This window comes from Oncorhynchus tshawytscha, linkage group LG05 (genome assembly GCF_018296145.1).
Source record: "Oncorhynchus tshawytscha isolate Ot180627B linkage group LG05, Otsh_v2.0, whole genome shotgun sequence".
In the NCBI taxonomy this organism is placed as follows: Eukaryota; Metazoa; Chordata; class Actinopteri; order Salmoniformes; family Salmonidae; genus Oncorhynchus; species Oncorhynchus tshawytscha.
In genome coordinates, this window is record NC_056433.1 from 22,709,643 (window position 1) to 22,722,707 (window position 13,065).

The 13,065-nt window shown below is 41.4% G+C and overlaps 1 protein-coding gene across 1 annotated transcript in view; it reads right to left on the minus strand.

Annotated features, from left to right (window-relative positions):
- LOC112250171 (exostosin-1) overlaps positions 1 to 11,032 on the minus strand; it is a 298,882-nt gene extending 287,850 nt beyond the window's left edge. The window contains exons 1-2 of the mRNA XM_042321683.1: positions 9,707 to 11,032; positions 8,306 to 9,393 (exon numbers count right to left, since the gene is read on the minus strand). Of these exons, the coding sequence (XP_042177617.1) occupies positions 8,306 to 9,267 (962 nt within the window). The 5' untranslated portion in view covers positions 9,268 to 9,393; positions 9,707 to 11,032. The remainder of the gene's footprint in view (positions 1 to 8,305; positions 9,394 to 9,706) is intronic.
- Between the last annotated feature and the right edge of the window lie 2,033 nt (positions 11,033 to 13,065).

Consider the following 13,065-nt stretch of genomic DNA (forward strand, 5'->3'; position numbering starts at 1 on the left):
TCCCAACACACTTATAGGATCGTATGTTGCTTGTGAGCTCGATAAATTGTTAGAAATATTTTCAAAGAAGTGTGGATCATCATTATTTGGACCATATGAGCAAAAACTGTTTATATTCCAATGGCATATTTAAAAGGATCCACCTTCCTTGCAGATCAGTTTAGACTGTTTGCACATTCGGATCAAAACGGTTGTTAATGAATATCATTACCTCTTTAGAATGTTTTTGCCCATGACAGAAATACATTTCTACCTCCAAGTCTTTTTTTCCATACAACTTCCTCTGTAGTTGTAGAGTGAGTTTCCTGTAAACAGTAAATATATATATATTCTTTCTCTTTTAGCCAGGTAAAGAATAAGCGTCTTTTTTAGGATCCGCTTAACCATTCCAATTATAACTAGCTATACTAATTTCACCACAATGAGATAAAAATTTCAATTATACTTACCATAATATGTGCTTGTAAACTTACTATTAAAAAGTACCACAATGATCAAGAATCCAAAATGCTGTACAACGATATATGCACTGCTAAGCACACTATAGCTGCAACTGACAAAGAAGATTTCCAATTGTCCTCCAATATCCCACCCGTTACAGCCCCCCCCCGTACCATTAGGCAGTTGTGGAAAAGGAGCCCAAATGTCATACTTGAGTAAATGTAAAGATTAGAGGTCGACCGATTATCATTTTTCAACGCCGATACCAATACCAATTATTGGAGGACCAAAAAAAGCCGATACTGATTTATCGTCCGTTTTTATTTATTTATTTGTGATAATGATAATTACAACAATACTGAATGAACACTTATTTTAACTTAATATAATACAAAAATCTATTTAGCCTCAAATAAATAATGAAACATGTTCAATTTGGTTTAAATAATGCAAAATCAAAGTGTTGGAGAAGAAAGTAAAAGTGCAATATGTGCCATGTAAGAAAGCTAACGTTTAAGTTCCTTGCTCAGAACATATGAAAGCTGGTGGTTCCTTTTAACATGAGTCTTCAATATTCCCAGGTAAGAAGTTTTAGGTTGTAGTTATTATAGGAATTATAGGACGATTTCTCTCTATACGATTTGTATTTCATATATCTTTGACTATTGGATGTTCTTATAGGCACTTTAGTATTGCCAGTGTAACAGTATAGCTTCCATCCCTCTTCTCGCCGCTACCCGGGCTCAAACCAGGAACACATCGACAACAGCCACCCTCGAAGCATCGTTACCTATGCAGAGCAAGGGGAACAACTACTCCAAGTCTCAGAGTGAGTGACGTTTGAAACGCTATTAGCGCGCACCCGCTAACCAGCTAGCCATTTCAAATCGGTTACACCAGCCTAATCTCGGGAGTTGATAGGCTTGAATTCATAAACAGCGCAATGCTTAAAGCATTGCGAAGAGCTGCTGGCAAAACGCACGAAAGTGCTGTTTGAATTAATGCTTACGAGCCTCTATCAAATCATAGACTTAATTCCAACATAATAACACACAGAAATACGAGCCTTAGGTCATTAATATGGTCGAATCCGGAAACTATCATTTCGAAAACAAAACCTTTATTCTTTCAGTGAAATACGGAACCGTTCCGTATTTATCTAGCGGATGGCATCCCTAAGTCTAAATATTGCTGTTACATTGCACAACCTTCAATGTTATGTCATAATTACGTAAAATTCTGGCAAATTAGTTCACAACGAGCCAGGCGGCCCTAACTGTTGCATATACCCTGACTCTGCGTGCAATGAACGCAAGAGAAGTGACACAATTTCACCTGGTTAATATTGCCTGCTAACCTTTCTTTTAGCTAAATATGCAGATTTAAAAATATATACATCTGTGTATTGATTTTAAGAAAGGCATTGATGTTTATGGTTAGGTACACGTTGGAGCAACGGAGGTCCTTTTTCGCGAAAGCGTAATGCATCGATTATATGCAACGCAGGACACGCTAGATAAACTAATAATATCATCAATCATGTGTAGTGATTATGATTGATTGATTGTTTTTTATAAGATAAGTTTAATGCTAGCTGGCAGCTTACCTTGGCTTCTTACTGCATTCGTGTAACAGGCAGGCTCCTCATGAGGCAGGTGGATAGAGCGTTGGACTAGTTAACCCAAGCACTTCGCCAGTGTTTCCCCAGATCAAGTATGCAGACATTTGCGCAACTCTAGTCAGGACAGGCCTTGCATAAACTTTTCCCCCCTGGCATATTTTCTGGCTGGCACCCGCATTGCCTTCATTGTTGTTTTCCTTACAAATAATAACTCTGAACATGTTTGCGTTCCTATCAAAGTAAGTGCCTTGTTTTCTGCATATTGTGTTGTTGTTTCTACTGTAGCATTCAGAAAATATTAGGACCCCTTGGCTTTTTCCACATTTTATTGCGTTACAGTCTTATTCTAAAATGGATTAAATTGTTTCCCCCCCTCATCAATCTAAACAAAATAACCCATAATGACAAAGCAAAAAGAGTTCAACATTTTTTGAAAATGTATTAAAAATAACAAACTCATCTCTCACATTAACATAAGTATTCAGACCCTTTACTCAGTACTTTGTTGAAGCACCTTTGGCAGTGATTACAGCTTCGAGTCTTCTTGGGTATGACACTACAAGCTTGGCACGCCTAAATTTGGAGAGTTTCTCCCATTCTTCTCTGCAGATCCTCTCAAGCTCTGTCAGGTTGGACGGGGAGCATAGCTGCATAGCTATTTTTAGGTCTCTCCAGATATGTTCGATCAGGATAAAGTCTGGGCTCTGGCTGGGCCTCTCAAGGACATTCAAAGACTTGTCCTGAAGTCACTCCTGCGTGGTCTTGGCTATGTGCTTAGGGTCGTTGTCCTGGTGGAAAGTGAACCTTCGACCCAGTCATGAGCGCTCTGGTGCAGGTTTTCATCAAGGATCTCTGTACTTTGCTCCATCCATCTTTCCCTCAATCCTGACTAGTCTCCCAGTCACTGCCACTGAAAAACATTCCCATAGCATGATGCTGCCATCACCATGCTTCACCTTAGGAATGGTGCCAGGTTTCCTCCAGATGTGACGCTTGGCATTCATGCCAAAGAGTTCAATCTTGTTTTCATCAGGCCAGAGAATCTCGTTTCTCATGGTCTGAGAGTCCTTTAGGTGTCTTTTGGCAAACTCCAAGTGTTGTTATGTGCCTTTTACTGAGGAGTGGCTTCTGTCTGGCCACTCCACCATAAAGGCCTGATTGGTGGAGTGCTGCAGAGATGGTTGTCCTTCTGGAAGGTTCTCCCATCTCCACAGAGGACTTCTGGAGCTCTGTCAGAGTGACCATCGGGTTCTTGGTCAACGCCCTGACCAAGGCCCTTCTCCCCCGATTGCTCAGTTTGGCCGGGCAGCTAGCTCGAGAAAGAGTCTTGGTGCTTCCAAACTTCTTCCATTTAAGAATGATGGTGGCCACTGTGCTCTTGGGGACCTTCAATGCTGCAGATGTTTGTTGGTACTCTTCCCCAGATCTATGCCTCGACACAATCCTGTCTTGGACAATTCCTTTGACTTCATGGCTTGGTTTTTGCTCTGACATGCACTGTCAACTGTGGGACCTTATATAGACAGGTACGTGCCTTTCCAAATCATGTCCAATCAATTGAATATACTCCAAATCAAGTTTTAGAAAGATCTCAAGGATGATGAATGGATACAGGATGCACCCGAGCTCATTCAAGTTGAGCTATGTTTTATTCAAGTTTTAAAGTTCTGGTGACAAATCATGCATTCAGATTCTTGCATAGATTGTAATGGACACATGATGTGTGTAAAATACTTTTTTGAAGGTTGTACGGATTATGATGAGCTAATGCTAAGCTATTTGCCAGCTATGTGTGGGGCCATGTTTGTTGACATCATACAATGCATTCTGGTTGTCACATAAGCGTCTATCAGACTAAAGATGTTATAACAAAACAAGGTTAAGGATGGTTCACACTACTGACTATGGTGCTCTCAAGACTAAAGGTCAAATCATGACGTCAGTGATCTTCAGGTCGGAGCTCTAGAAAGATGCCTGAGTTCTTGAGTTAAAATTCCGAGTTGGATGACCGTTCAAAATGATTTTTGCCAGTCAGAGCTAGTCCCCCTCAGAGTTCCCAGTTGTCTTGAACAGACTGAAGTCAGAAATTTCCGAGTTCCCAGTTGTTTTGAACGTGGCATCAGATTGTAACTATGGTACCTGATGGTTGCCTCTCTCCAGGGCTTTTATTTAGCTTAGAAACTTCTCCTGTGTTTGCCACCCATTTATATATAAATCCCCAATCATAGTAATGTTTGCCTCATATCCCATCACATCATATCCCCCCATGATACCTTCCCCCATTTCTACCCCCCCATTCGACTTACAAATCACAATACCCATGAAGGGATGCATAAGAATAACTTATAACCGCCATTGACACAAAGGGTTGTTTTAGTGAGGGTGGTGATTCTATATAGATCTCACCTCTGAGCCTTTAGATAAGCTAGAATAGCCGGGGTGAATCTGTGACTCACAAACACCGAGCAAGCTCGTGCACACACACACATGCAGGTCAACAGCTCTCAGAGGTACGCAAATGTAATCAAATTAGCTTAACTACAGTGAGTATGATGCTTTGCCTCTTAATTTAGATCTACTTTAGACATGAAAGCATACAATTTGTGTGCCTTGAGTAGTTTAGGATCAAAGTACATAGCTTGTTTGCTTTTGTAAACATCTAGAAAATGGCTCTGAAATTACACTATTGTTAGTGCATTTTATCAACGTCATGGCTTGACAAGTGTCAAGTGGATAGTGCTTCAGACTGCCATAAGTAGGAATAGGAATGACCTAACATGTTATTAGTTTGCATTTAATTACACACACATGGTATTACGGGTTAGTGTTGCCATCTCTAGTTGTAGAAACTTGCCAATGTCATTTGCCAATCACAACAGAAATGATTTATATCATTAAGTCAAAAATAAAAGCAATTATCCAATCCACAGCCATACAAGAAAAATAAGTCAAATACCAGAACTCCTTTCTTTCAAGCGTGTCAAGATATCTCAGGAAAACATTTATTCATATCACAACCAATATTGCCACTAGCCAGTGCTTTATGGCTTTTTTGCTCCCACACCCCCACCCCACCCCCGTGAAGATGGATGGTATCAATCGTGAGTGACCCACACCTTTGGCACATTTCATTTGATGCCCGGCGCTAGGTTTCTATGATGCACAAGTCCAGATGGGAAAGAGGGAGAAAAAACAAGAACTTGTGATTGAGTCAAGTCCCATTCCTCTATTACTTATTTGGAGTCCAGGCGAGGTATCAGATACGAGTCAGGCAACTAGGATTGCAAGTGCAACAAGGCAACAACACTTAATATGGCAGAAGAAAATGAAAATCTTCTAGAGCAAACATATGACATTGTTCACCCACCAAATCTATGTCTCTGTGTCAGCAGATGCCACTGCATTGTTTGAATGTTTGCAGGGTTTCTAGATACAAACAAAAGCATGTCCAAAACCGTACCTGCGTTGTCTGGTTGGAATTAACTGCACCAGTGCACAACTGCCACTCTACATTATCAACGTCAAAGATACAACCTGTCACGCCCTGACCGTAGAGAGCTTTTTATGTCTCTATTTTGGTTTGGTCAGGGTGTGATTTGGGTGGGCATTCTATGTTCTTTTTTCTATGTTTTGCATTTCTTTCTTTTTGGCCGGGTATGGTTCTCAATCAGGGACAGCTGTCTATCGTTGTCTCTGATTGGGAACCATACTAAAGTAGCTTTTTCCCACATGGTTTTTGTGGGTAGTTATTTTCTGTTTAGTGTTTGAACCTTTCAGGACTGTTTCGGTTTCATTTATTCTCTTGTTAATTTGTATTAGTGTTCAGTTCCATAAGCAAACATGAACACTTACCACGCTGCGCTTTGGTCCGACTACTCTTCTTCAGACGACGAAAACCGTTACACAACCTCACAAATGAACCCTTTCAATTCATGTTAGTCAAGATGGTAACACATCCACTTGAAAGAAAATTCAAATGCATTTACCAATTCTACAGCACAGAACAATCCAGGTCTTGCATGCTCTCATTGGTTTTCGTCGAGCAAGTATTAATCAATTCCCAGCCTTTTTTTCCAGCTGACATTATCAGCTGAGGTAGAAGGTGATTGTCAATCACTTAATCTTCTAACTACCTTCAATGTGTTTGATCCGTTTGTCTAATTTGTACGTGGATGTGCAGGATTGAGGAAGCACCTATACAACATGTCTCAGATCATATGTGTACCCCAGTCTAGACCTTATTGACAGAAAGTCACCCAGATATCTTATAAACCCATAAGTCTTTGCAGCTTAAAAGACTAATGATCCGATGCATTAATAAAGAAGCAAGGCATGACTGGTCATAACCAGTGATGTAAAAAAGAAAATGGTCTATAGGTCTATAGTGCTTCAGTAATTAAATATCATGTCTCCTTTGTCTGCCAGCGAGGCTGGGAAACAACAGGTTAAATGTAGTCTGCAATTAAAGCACTATCAAATTATTTGTCCTTTCATGGCTGGTGATAGATCTGCAGAAAGCACCCAACAGTGAGAAACTGTAATTTACAGCCTGTCAATACATCTCATCAGCAGGATCTCACTCTCCTCAGGTGGAAAATAACAAGGACCAGACAAAGAAATCTGACTGTCTTCTGAGACACAAAGGCTTTGATGACTGCTTCTACACCATTTTGGTCATGAAATAACAGTCTACCATGTTAAATAGGGACATTGTGTCATCGTCAGTTATGTGACTGTGAGACACATGGTTCTGTTGTGCTGGGTTCTGGGGGACGTTATCGTGGTACAGTTAAATCATCTGACTTCAATCCATGCTGTCCAGCATGGGGTGTGATCTTCCTCTATCCCTCAGCCCCGGTTTAATTCAATTGAAGGCCAATTATTGACTGTTCTGACTGAGGCTTTGAAATCCCCTTCCATTTTATTCACACAGAGTATCTTCAGGTGTGGGCCTTGTTTTGCCCACGCTGCATCTGAATCAATGTACACAATATTGTTTACTTTCTTGTCACTGTCAGAGAGAGTCATTTGATATCTTTGGTAATCAAATCTTTTGGAATTCTCCTATAAGCCACATCGGTTTTTCTTCAAACAGTGCTGTTAAATCTTTCTCTCTGTGAGCTTGAAGACATTTGTAAGATGTTGATGTTATTGGTCTGATCAAACAAAATGTGTGATGTGTTTTGCCACAGACCCAGAACTGTAACAAAACCCCCTAAAAGCCCTCACAGGATGTGTTCCACACTCCAACTATCTAACCATTCTAAAAACATCTGTGTGACATTCATTCATACTAATAACCAATGAGGGCGAGCCAGGCACTGAAATAACAGTGAGGGCTGGAATGCAAGTTAAAAACGTATGTAAGACTGAGCATTACCAGTGATGACATGGTCTTCACTGCACAAACATGCCCGTCCTGCAACAATGGGAAGTGGGGGAAAACCCAGCCATACAAAACAAATCAGGAGAGTCTGATACAATGGAAGTCAATGCTTCCCATGTGGTTCCAGGTTAAATGAGGCAAATTTAAACTGTCACATGGTTCCGTATGGGATTACTGGATTATGTACATTTTGTTTGGGTGCAAATGCTTCAGTAACTTTACTGAGGCATGTGCTTTAAAAAGAGTAACAACTTATTTATGCTCTGATTCAAGCAAGGCCAGTACATTTGCAATCCAATGAAAGTCTATAACTTTTTTGCTCAACTGCTGAAAAAAACATTTAATTGTCAGCTGTTACGGAGCTGCCCTGTGGTGAGGGATTTTTGCACTCAGATCTCTCAAGTGTTTAGTCACTGTGCTTTTATTCAGGCTGCAGGGCTAAAGAACATGTTCGGCTATATAGCAGACTAGCAGTACTCTCATAGGTATTCTAAAGCATCTATAAAAATCAGGCAAAGATCACAGCCAACCTAACCTGTACCACCGAACCCGCTTTTTCCCCGTTGTTCCAAAATATTGGTAGATCGATACTGTAGCAAATACGAAAGTAAAACTGGATGCAAATGTTGCCAGGATAATCCAACTAACATGGATGAACAACTGTAATATGATGATAGTCACAGTGCTAAGAGTGTCTTACTGAAATAGGGATTAACCCATTGATATGTTGTGTCAGACTGTCTGTACATCCTGTGCTGTAGAGTGAAAAACATACCATTGTGAAATATGTCACTCACTTTTAGTAATTAGCCCCGACAGACCCTGAACCAGCAAAAGGACATAAGAGGGGAACTTACTTTGAGTATTCTTCATTGTCCCTGTCGCATCTTGCGTCCTTATGCTTTTCCCAGTCCTTCCCATGCTTGCAGGTGGTCAAAAGAATGATATCTTCCCCATTGTGAATGTGATACAAAGCATTCCTGGTTTCTGAACCAATACCCGTCAGATATCTCTTCCCTTTGAAAACCAGTAAATATTTCCTTGATGGAGGGACATTGTTGAGTGTCAAATAACCCTTGTCCCCTCCTTTTTGAGAATGGTCTTTTGAAAACAAAGGAATGGACACATCAAAGTGGGGCCTAAAGTTATCCATATCAATGCTGGCTTTGGCTAAAATGGCCTGGCCAATATCAAAGCCCAGTTCCTCTGTGTAAGCTGGCCAGGTGCCAGAGTAAAGGTTGAATATGAGGTGATTCCTTCCGTCGTTCCATGTAGGGAGGCTCTGTATTCTAGCCTTGACATTGTGAATGTACTGGCTTGACAGCTGGTCCCGGTCCAGAGTGTCAATGCCCAGCACAAACAGACAGGCCTCGTTGACGTCTGTGGTGTGGAACCGGGAATCCTCGACAGCTGTCAGGATCTTCTGGTAGCTCTCAGACACCGTCTCCCCCTTCAGCAGGGGGTAGACGTACACCTTGAACCCCCTCTGGCAGCGGCTGAAGTCGAAGCATGTGTCCATGCGGCACCTCCTGCTCTTGTAGATGTTGTTACGGACCTCCCGTCTCTCCCGGGGAGAGGTGTGCTGGTGGTGGAGGAGAGGGCTGTCCTCCTCCTGCTCTCCGTCCTCCAGGTAGGTGTTGAGCGGGTGGATCCACTCAGGCCAACGCTGTCTGGGCAGGCCAGGGCTCAGGGCGACTCTGTACAGTTGCTGGTGGTGGCTTTGGTGATGGAACTCCCCAATCTGCAGTCCCCACAAGTAGGCAACCAGAAGAAGACAGGCCCCTAGAGACACGAGCAGGTACCTCTTCTTGGCCTGCATGTGGACAGTAGGGCTGAAGGTGATGGGAACCAAGGCAGGAGAAGGAGCAGGGAGAACGTGGGGGTCCACACTCAACCCACGGGGATCACTCTTATCCACAGGTAAGCATGCTGCTGGTCTGAGTCACTGTGTGCACAGGATAGAACAGAGTGCCTGATAATCACACTACAGCTGGACAATATACATGCAGAGACAAGAGATGCATCACTGACAGTGTTTGCTGCATGTTTTGAAACCAATCCATATTCATCTTTCTGATTAGAATCAATTGCTCAACACCAAAGTAATCTCCTTCAGACAATTTCCCACCCATCCACAAAAGTAAAAATAAATTCATATAGATCACTCATCACCAATTCCATTCAATCACCAATCCCATTGAAGAAAAACCAAATGTTTATTCAATTAAGTCATGTATCTGGGAAAACATGTGTCCTACCTTTTTGTAATGAACACCTGTGGTAGACTACTTTCTGTTTTTGAAACTTCCAGCATTGATTGATTCCCTCTCATCAGGATGAACAGTTGATAAACACGATGTAAATACCGCATCCTAAATTATCCTAATAGCTTTTGGGACACTTAATTAACAAAAATCATGCATTTTTGTGAGGATAAGAGTCATTGGAAGCCATCCGTTGCAAAGTAACATTTTTCCTTACCTAGAATGTGGTTGCCTACGTTTACATCAACATATCCCAGAGAACTCATCCAAAAATACTGTTCTTTCATTCTCAAGGGCCTCTGGCTCGTACTTCTTGAAGAACATGTCATCACTTGCGACAGAGGTCATTTTCCCATATGGGAGGCCCGCTAAAACGTTTATTTTTGTTTTTTTATTGTTATTATTCTTAGTGTAGTCTTATTTCCATAAGGGACCCCCCCCACCCACCCCCATAAGACTTACTTATATAGGCCTACCTATATTTTCTGTATTCATGCAATTCTATAGTGGTGTTTACAACGGTTTGCTCACGCTGTCATCTTTGAGTGTGTCGGAATCCTGCATAAAAGTTTCCATGGAGAACACTTTAGTTTCCAAAGTTCGCTCTCAACGGGTGAATCCGAATGAGTGAATCTAGACCTGTCTCTCCATACTTCCCCGGCGCTCGTACAGACTGGCTATGTCAATTCCAATCGTTACGACTGTGGAACCTACAATGCATTGGCATATTCTTCGTCTGATGACAGTCCATGATTGTCTACCCAGCTCCGTCCGATCAACAAGGCACACATGCATACCGTGCACGAATTACTGCTGAGATTTAATTCAGGGTTATTTTCTCAATCTCTATAAATTCGCGTAAATCATGCGTGACAGTTGAATACATCCACCTGATCGGAATTGTATGGATCCCGTGTACATCCACTTGCTCCCAATTACATAGCAGATAAATGATACACAGTCCGTAAAGTTAAGTGTCTGTGTCACCTAAACGACACGCGCCTCAACAGTCTGGAGCCCAGCACAGCATCTTCCAACGATCAAGAGTCAAATTTACACCAAAGTGATACGGTGCGTCAAGCTTCAATCTCTCAGTCTTTCATTCACCGGGCTGTGGTTGAATCACTACGAATACAACCACAGTTCGCAAATAGGGGCTAATTCAAAATATTCCACGGGTCCTGTGGAGTTTACGAATCGTCCTGCATCCCTCTCCACTCCCATTCAGAGCAGAGGACCATGCAATGAACCTCCCACAACGAGAGGCTGCGCCTCCGACCGCGGTTATTGGTAGAGGATGCGCTGTGAGCAATGGAAATGGATGAGGGAAGCGTCGATCATTTCAAGAGGCGTTGGCAGAAACTGTAGCTGTTCGATGAGAAAGCATGCGAGACGAAGTTCGTGGTATGGTAGCCTGCCTAATCATGACGTGCCCACTACCCAGAGCTCTTTTTTGTATCAGTCGCCCATATTCACTCTTTAGGGGTGTGCTTGAGATAAAGATTGCACAGAGTTTGCACTTACTTTTTTCATCTCAACGTGTACTGTAGGCTATTGTGAAGTTGACAAAATATTCCACTATGCATTCTTGTCTTGAATACAAAGTTTAAACGCAGAAATAGATGGTGAGTAAATTATTCAATACTGCGCTGATTCATGATGATGATGAAGAAGTGTGATAACAATGTAATAACTTGGTAATATGGTCCTGTATGTATGTCATCACTGTAGCGGACTATAACTTTAGCAACACTCCCTTGTATAATTAATGGCAAGTCTGTTATATGGTATTTCTAGACCTCACACAAACAATAAGGATATATGGGAATGCCACAGTTATAACACAGTAAAGTATTTATTTAGCTTATTAGTGACACTTATACAATGACTAAAGAGATGCAGACCTTTTTTTGATACCATTTTATGCTTGCTGGATATTGTTGCATCTTGTTACAGTTCACCTTGTTACAGTTGGGTTCATTAGATACACCTAAAATACAACTCCATCAAAGTGTTTCAATCGGAAGTTCCTAAAGATGATTCAAGTAAAGATTGTTAGATTCATTCTACTTTTGAAGAACATTTTCCAAATTATATTGATTCAGAATCACAGTATAACTGATCATTTCGGCACTGGGTAGGGTTTGCATATCAGCTCAAATGTGCATGTTTCATCGTGCAATAAATGATGCCATCTTGTGGCCGAAGATGTAACAGAAAAAGCCAAGCATGATTCAGAAAGCCTGGAATCACTCTACTAGTGAGTATAACTGTTGGTAAGCAACCTGTGGTAAATAAATGATTGTCTGAAATGAACGCTTTATATTTAATTTATGTTAAAATGTAATGTACAAATAACTTCACAGAATCAAATACACATGCATTAAACTCTACACGTGCAGAAGATTTCACATTCTTACAATAACCACAGGAAAACATGCCACATAAAATAACCACATTTGATGCACGAATGCATGTGATGCATTTGCAAGTCAGAGTGTAACTTGAGAGCTGTGTTTAGTGCCTAAATGATCAAGTCAACCTATTCTGAGTGCTCAAGTGAAAATCCCATTTTCCCTTTGCATTCCTCCCTTGTATGGCTTCATTAGACTCATCAAGCCATGTCCGCAGGCACAGGGGCAGGCTACGCACCACCACTATGATGTTAAATATGTAGGATCTTCATTTGAGCCAGTTAGCTACAGCAGGAAAATAATCCTGCCGCAACAGAAAATGTGAATTATTATGTGGATGATAATTCATAGACATATTCGTAGGGGTTGATAAAAAATTTTGTGAGGGAAAATCAAGTAAAAAATGCAAAAGGGGAAATTTCAAACTTCAGAGGCCTTTTTAAACATTAAATACACTACCATTTTTACATTTTCTGCATTGCAGGAGATGCAACAGGGTGATCAAATTAAAATCCAACATCTGTATGATGCAGCATTTTGCCAACACTTACAGAAAGAAACTGAATCATCTCAGTTCTGCTTGCCGAGTCCTAAGAGGAATTTTCACTACTGCCTTTGAGTCTGCAAAACAACCACTGTTATGAATGTTCCCCTGTAGAGTTGTATTGGAAGCCTGAATATACTCACACGGTTTCCCATTGGTTTTTCCAGAAGGATTCCCTCTCTGGTCAGATTTCTCAGCTGTGGCTGCTAGCTGACCCATAACTACCCTATCTCCCTCCACTGGGACGATAACATCTGCCATGCCTCAGAGCTCTCCGGGACTGGTGCTAAGTGACCATCAGCTGGCCTGAGAATATACAGTATATTGTGGCAGGTAAACTACAGTACAGATGTTGGCCCCTAGGGTTATATATGCTGGCCCTCTGGGGTGTATTC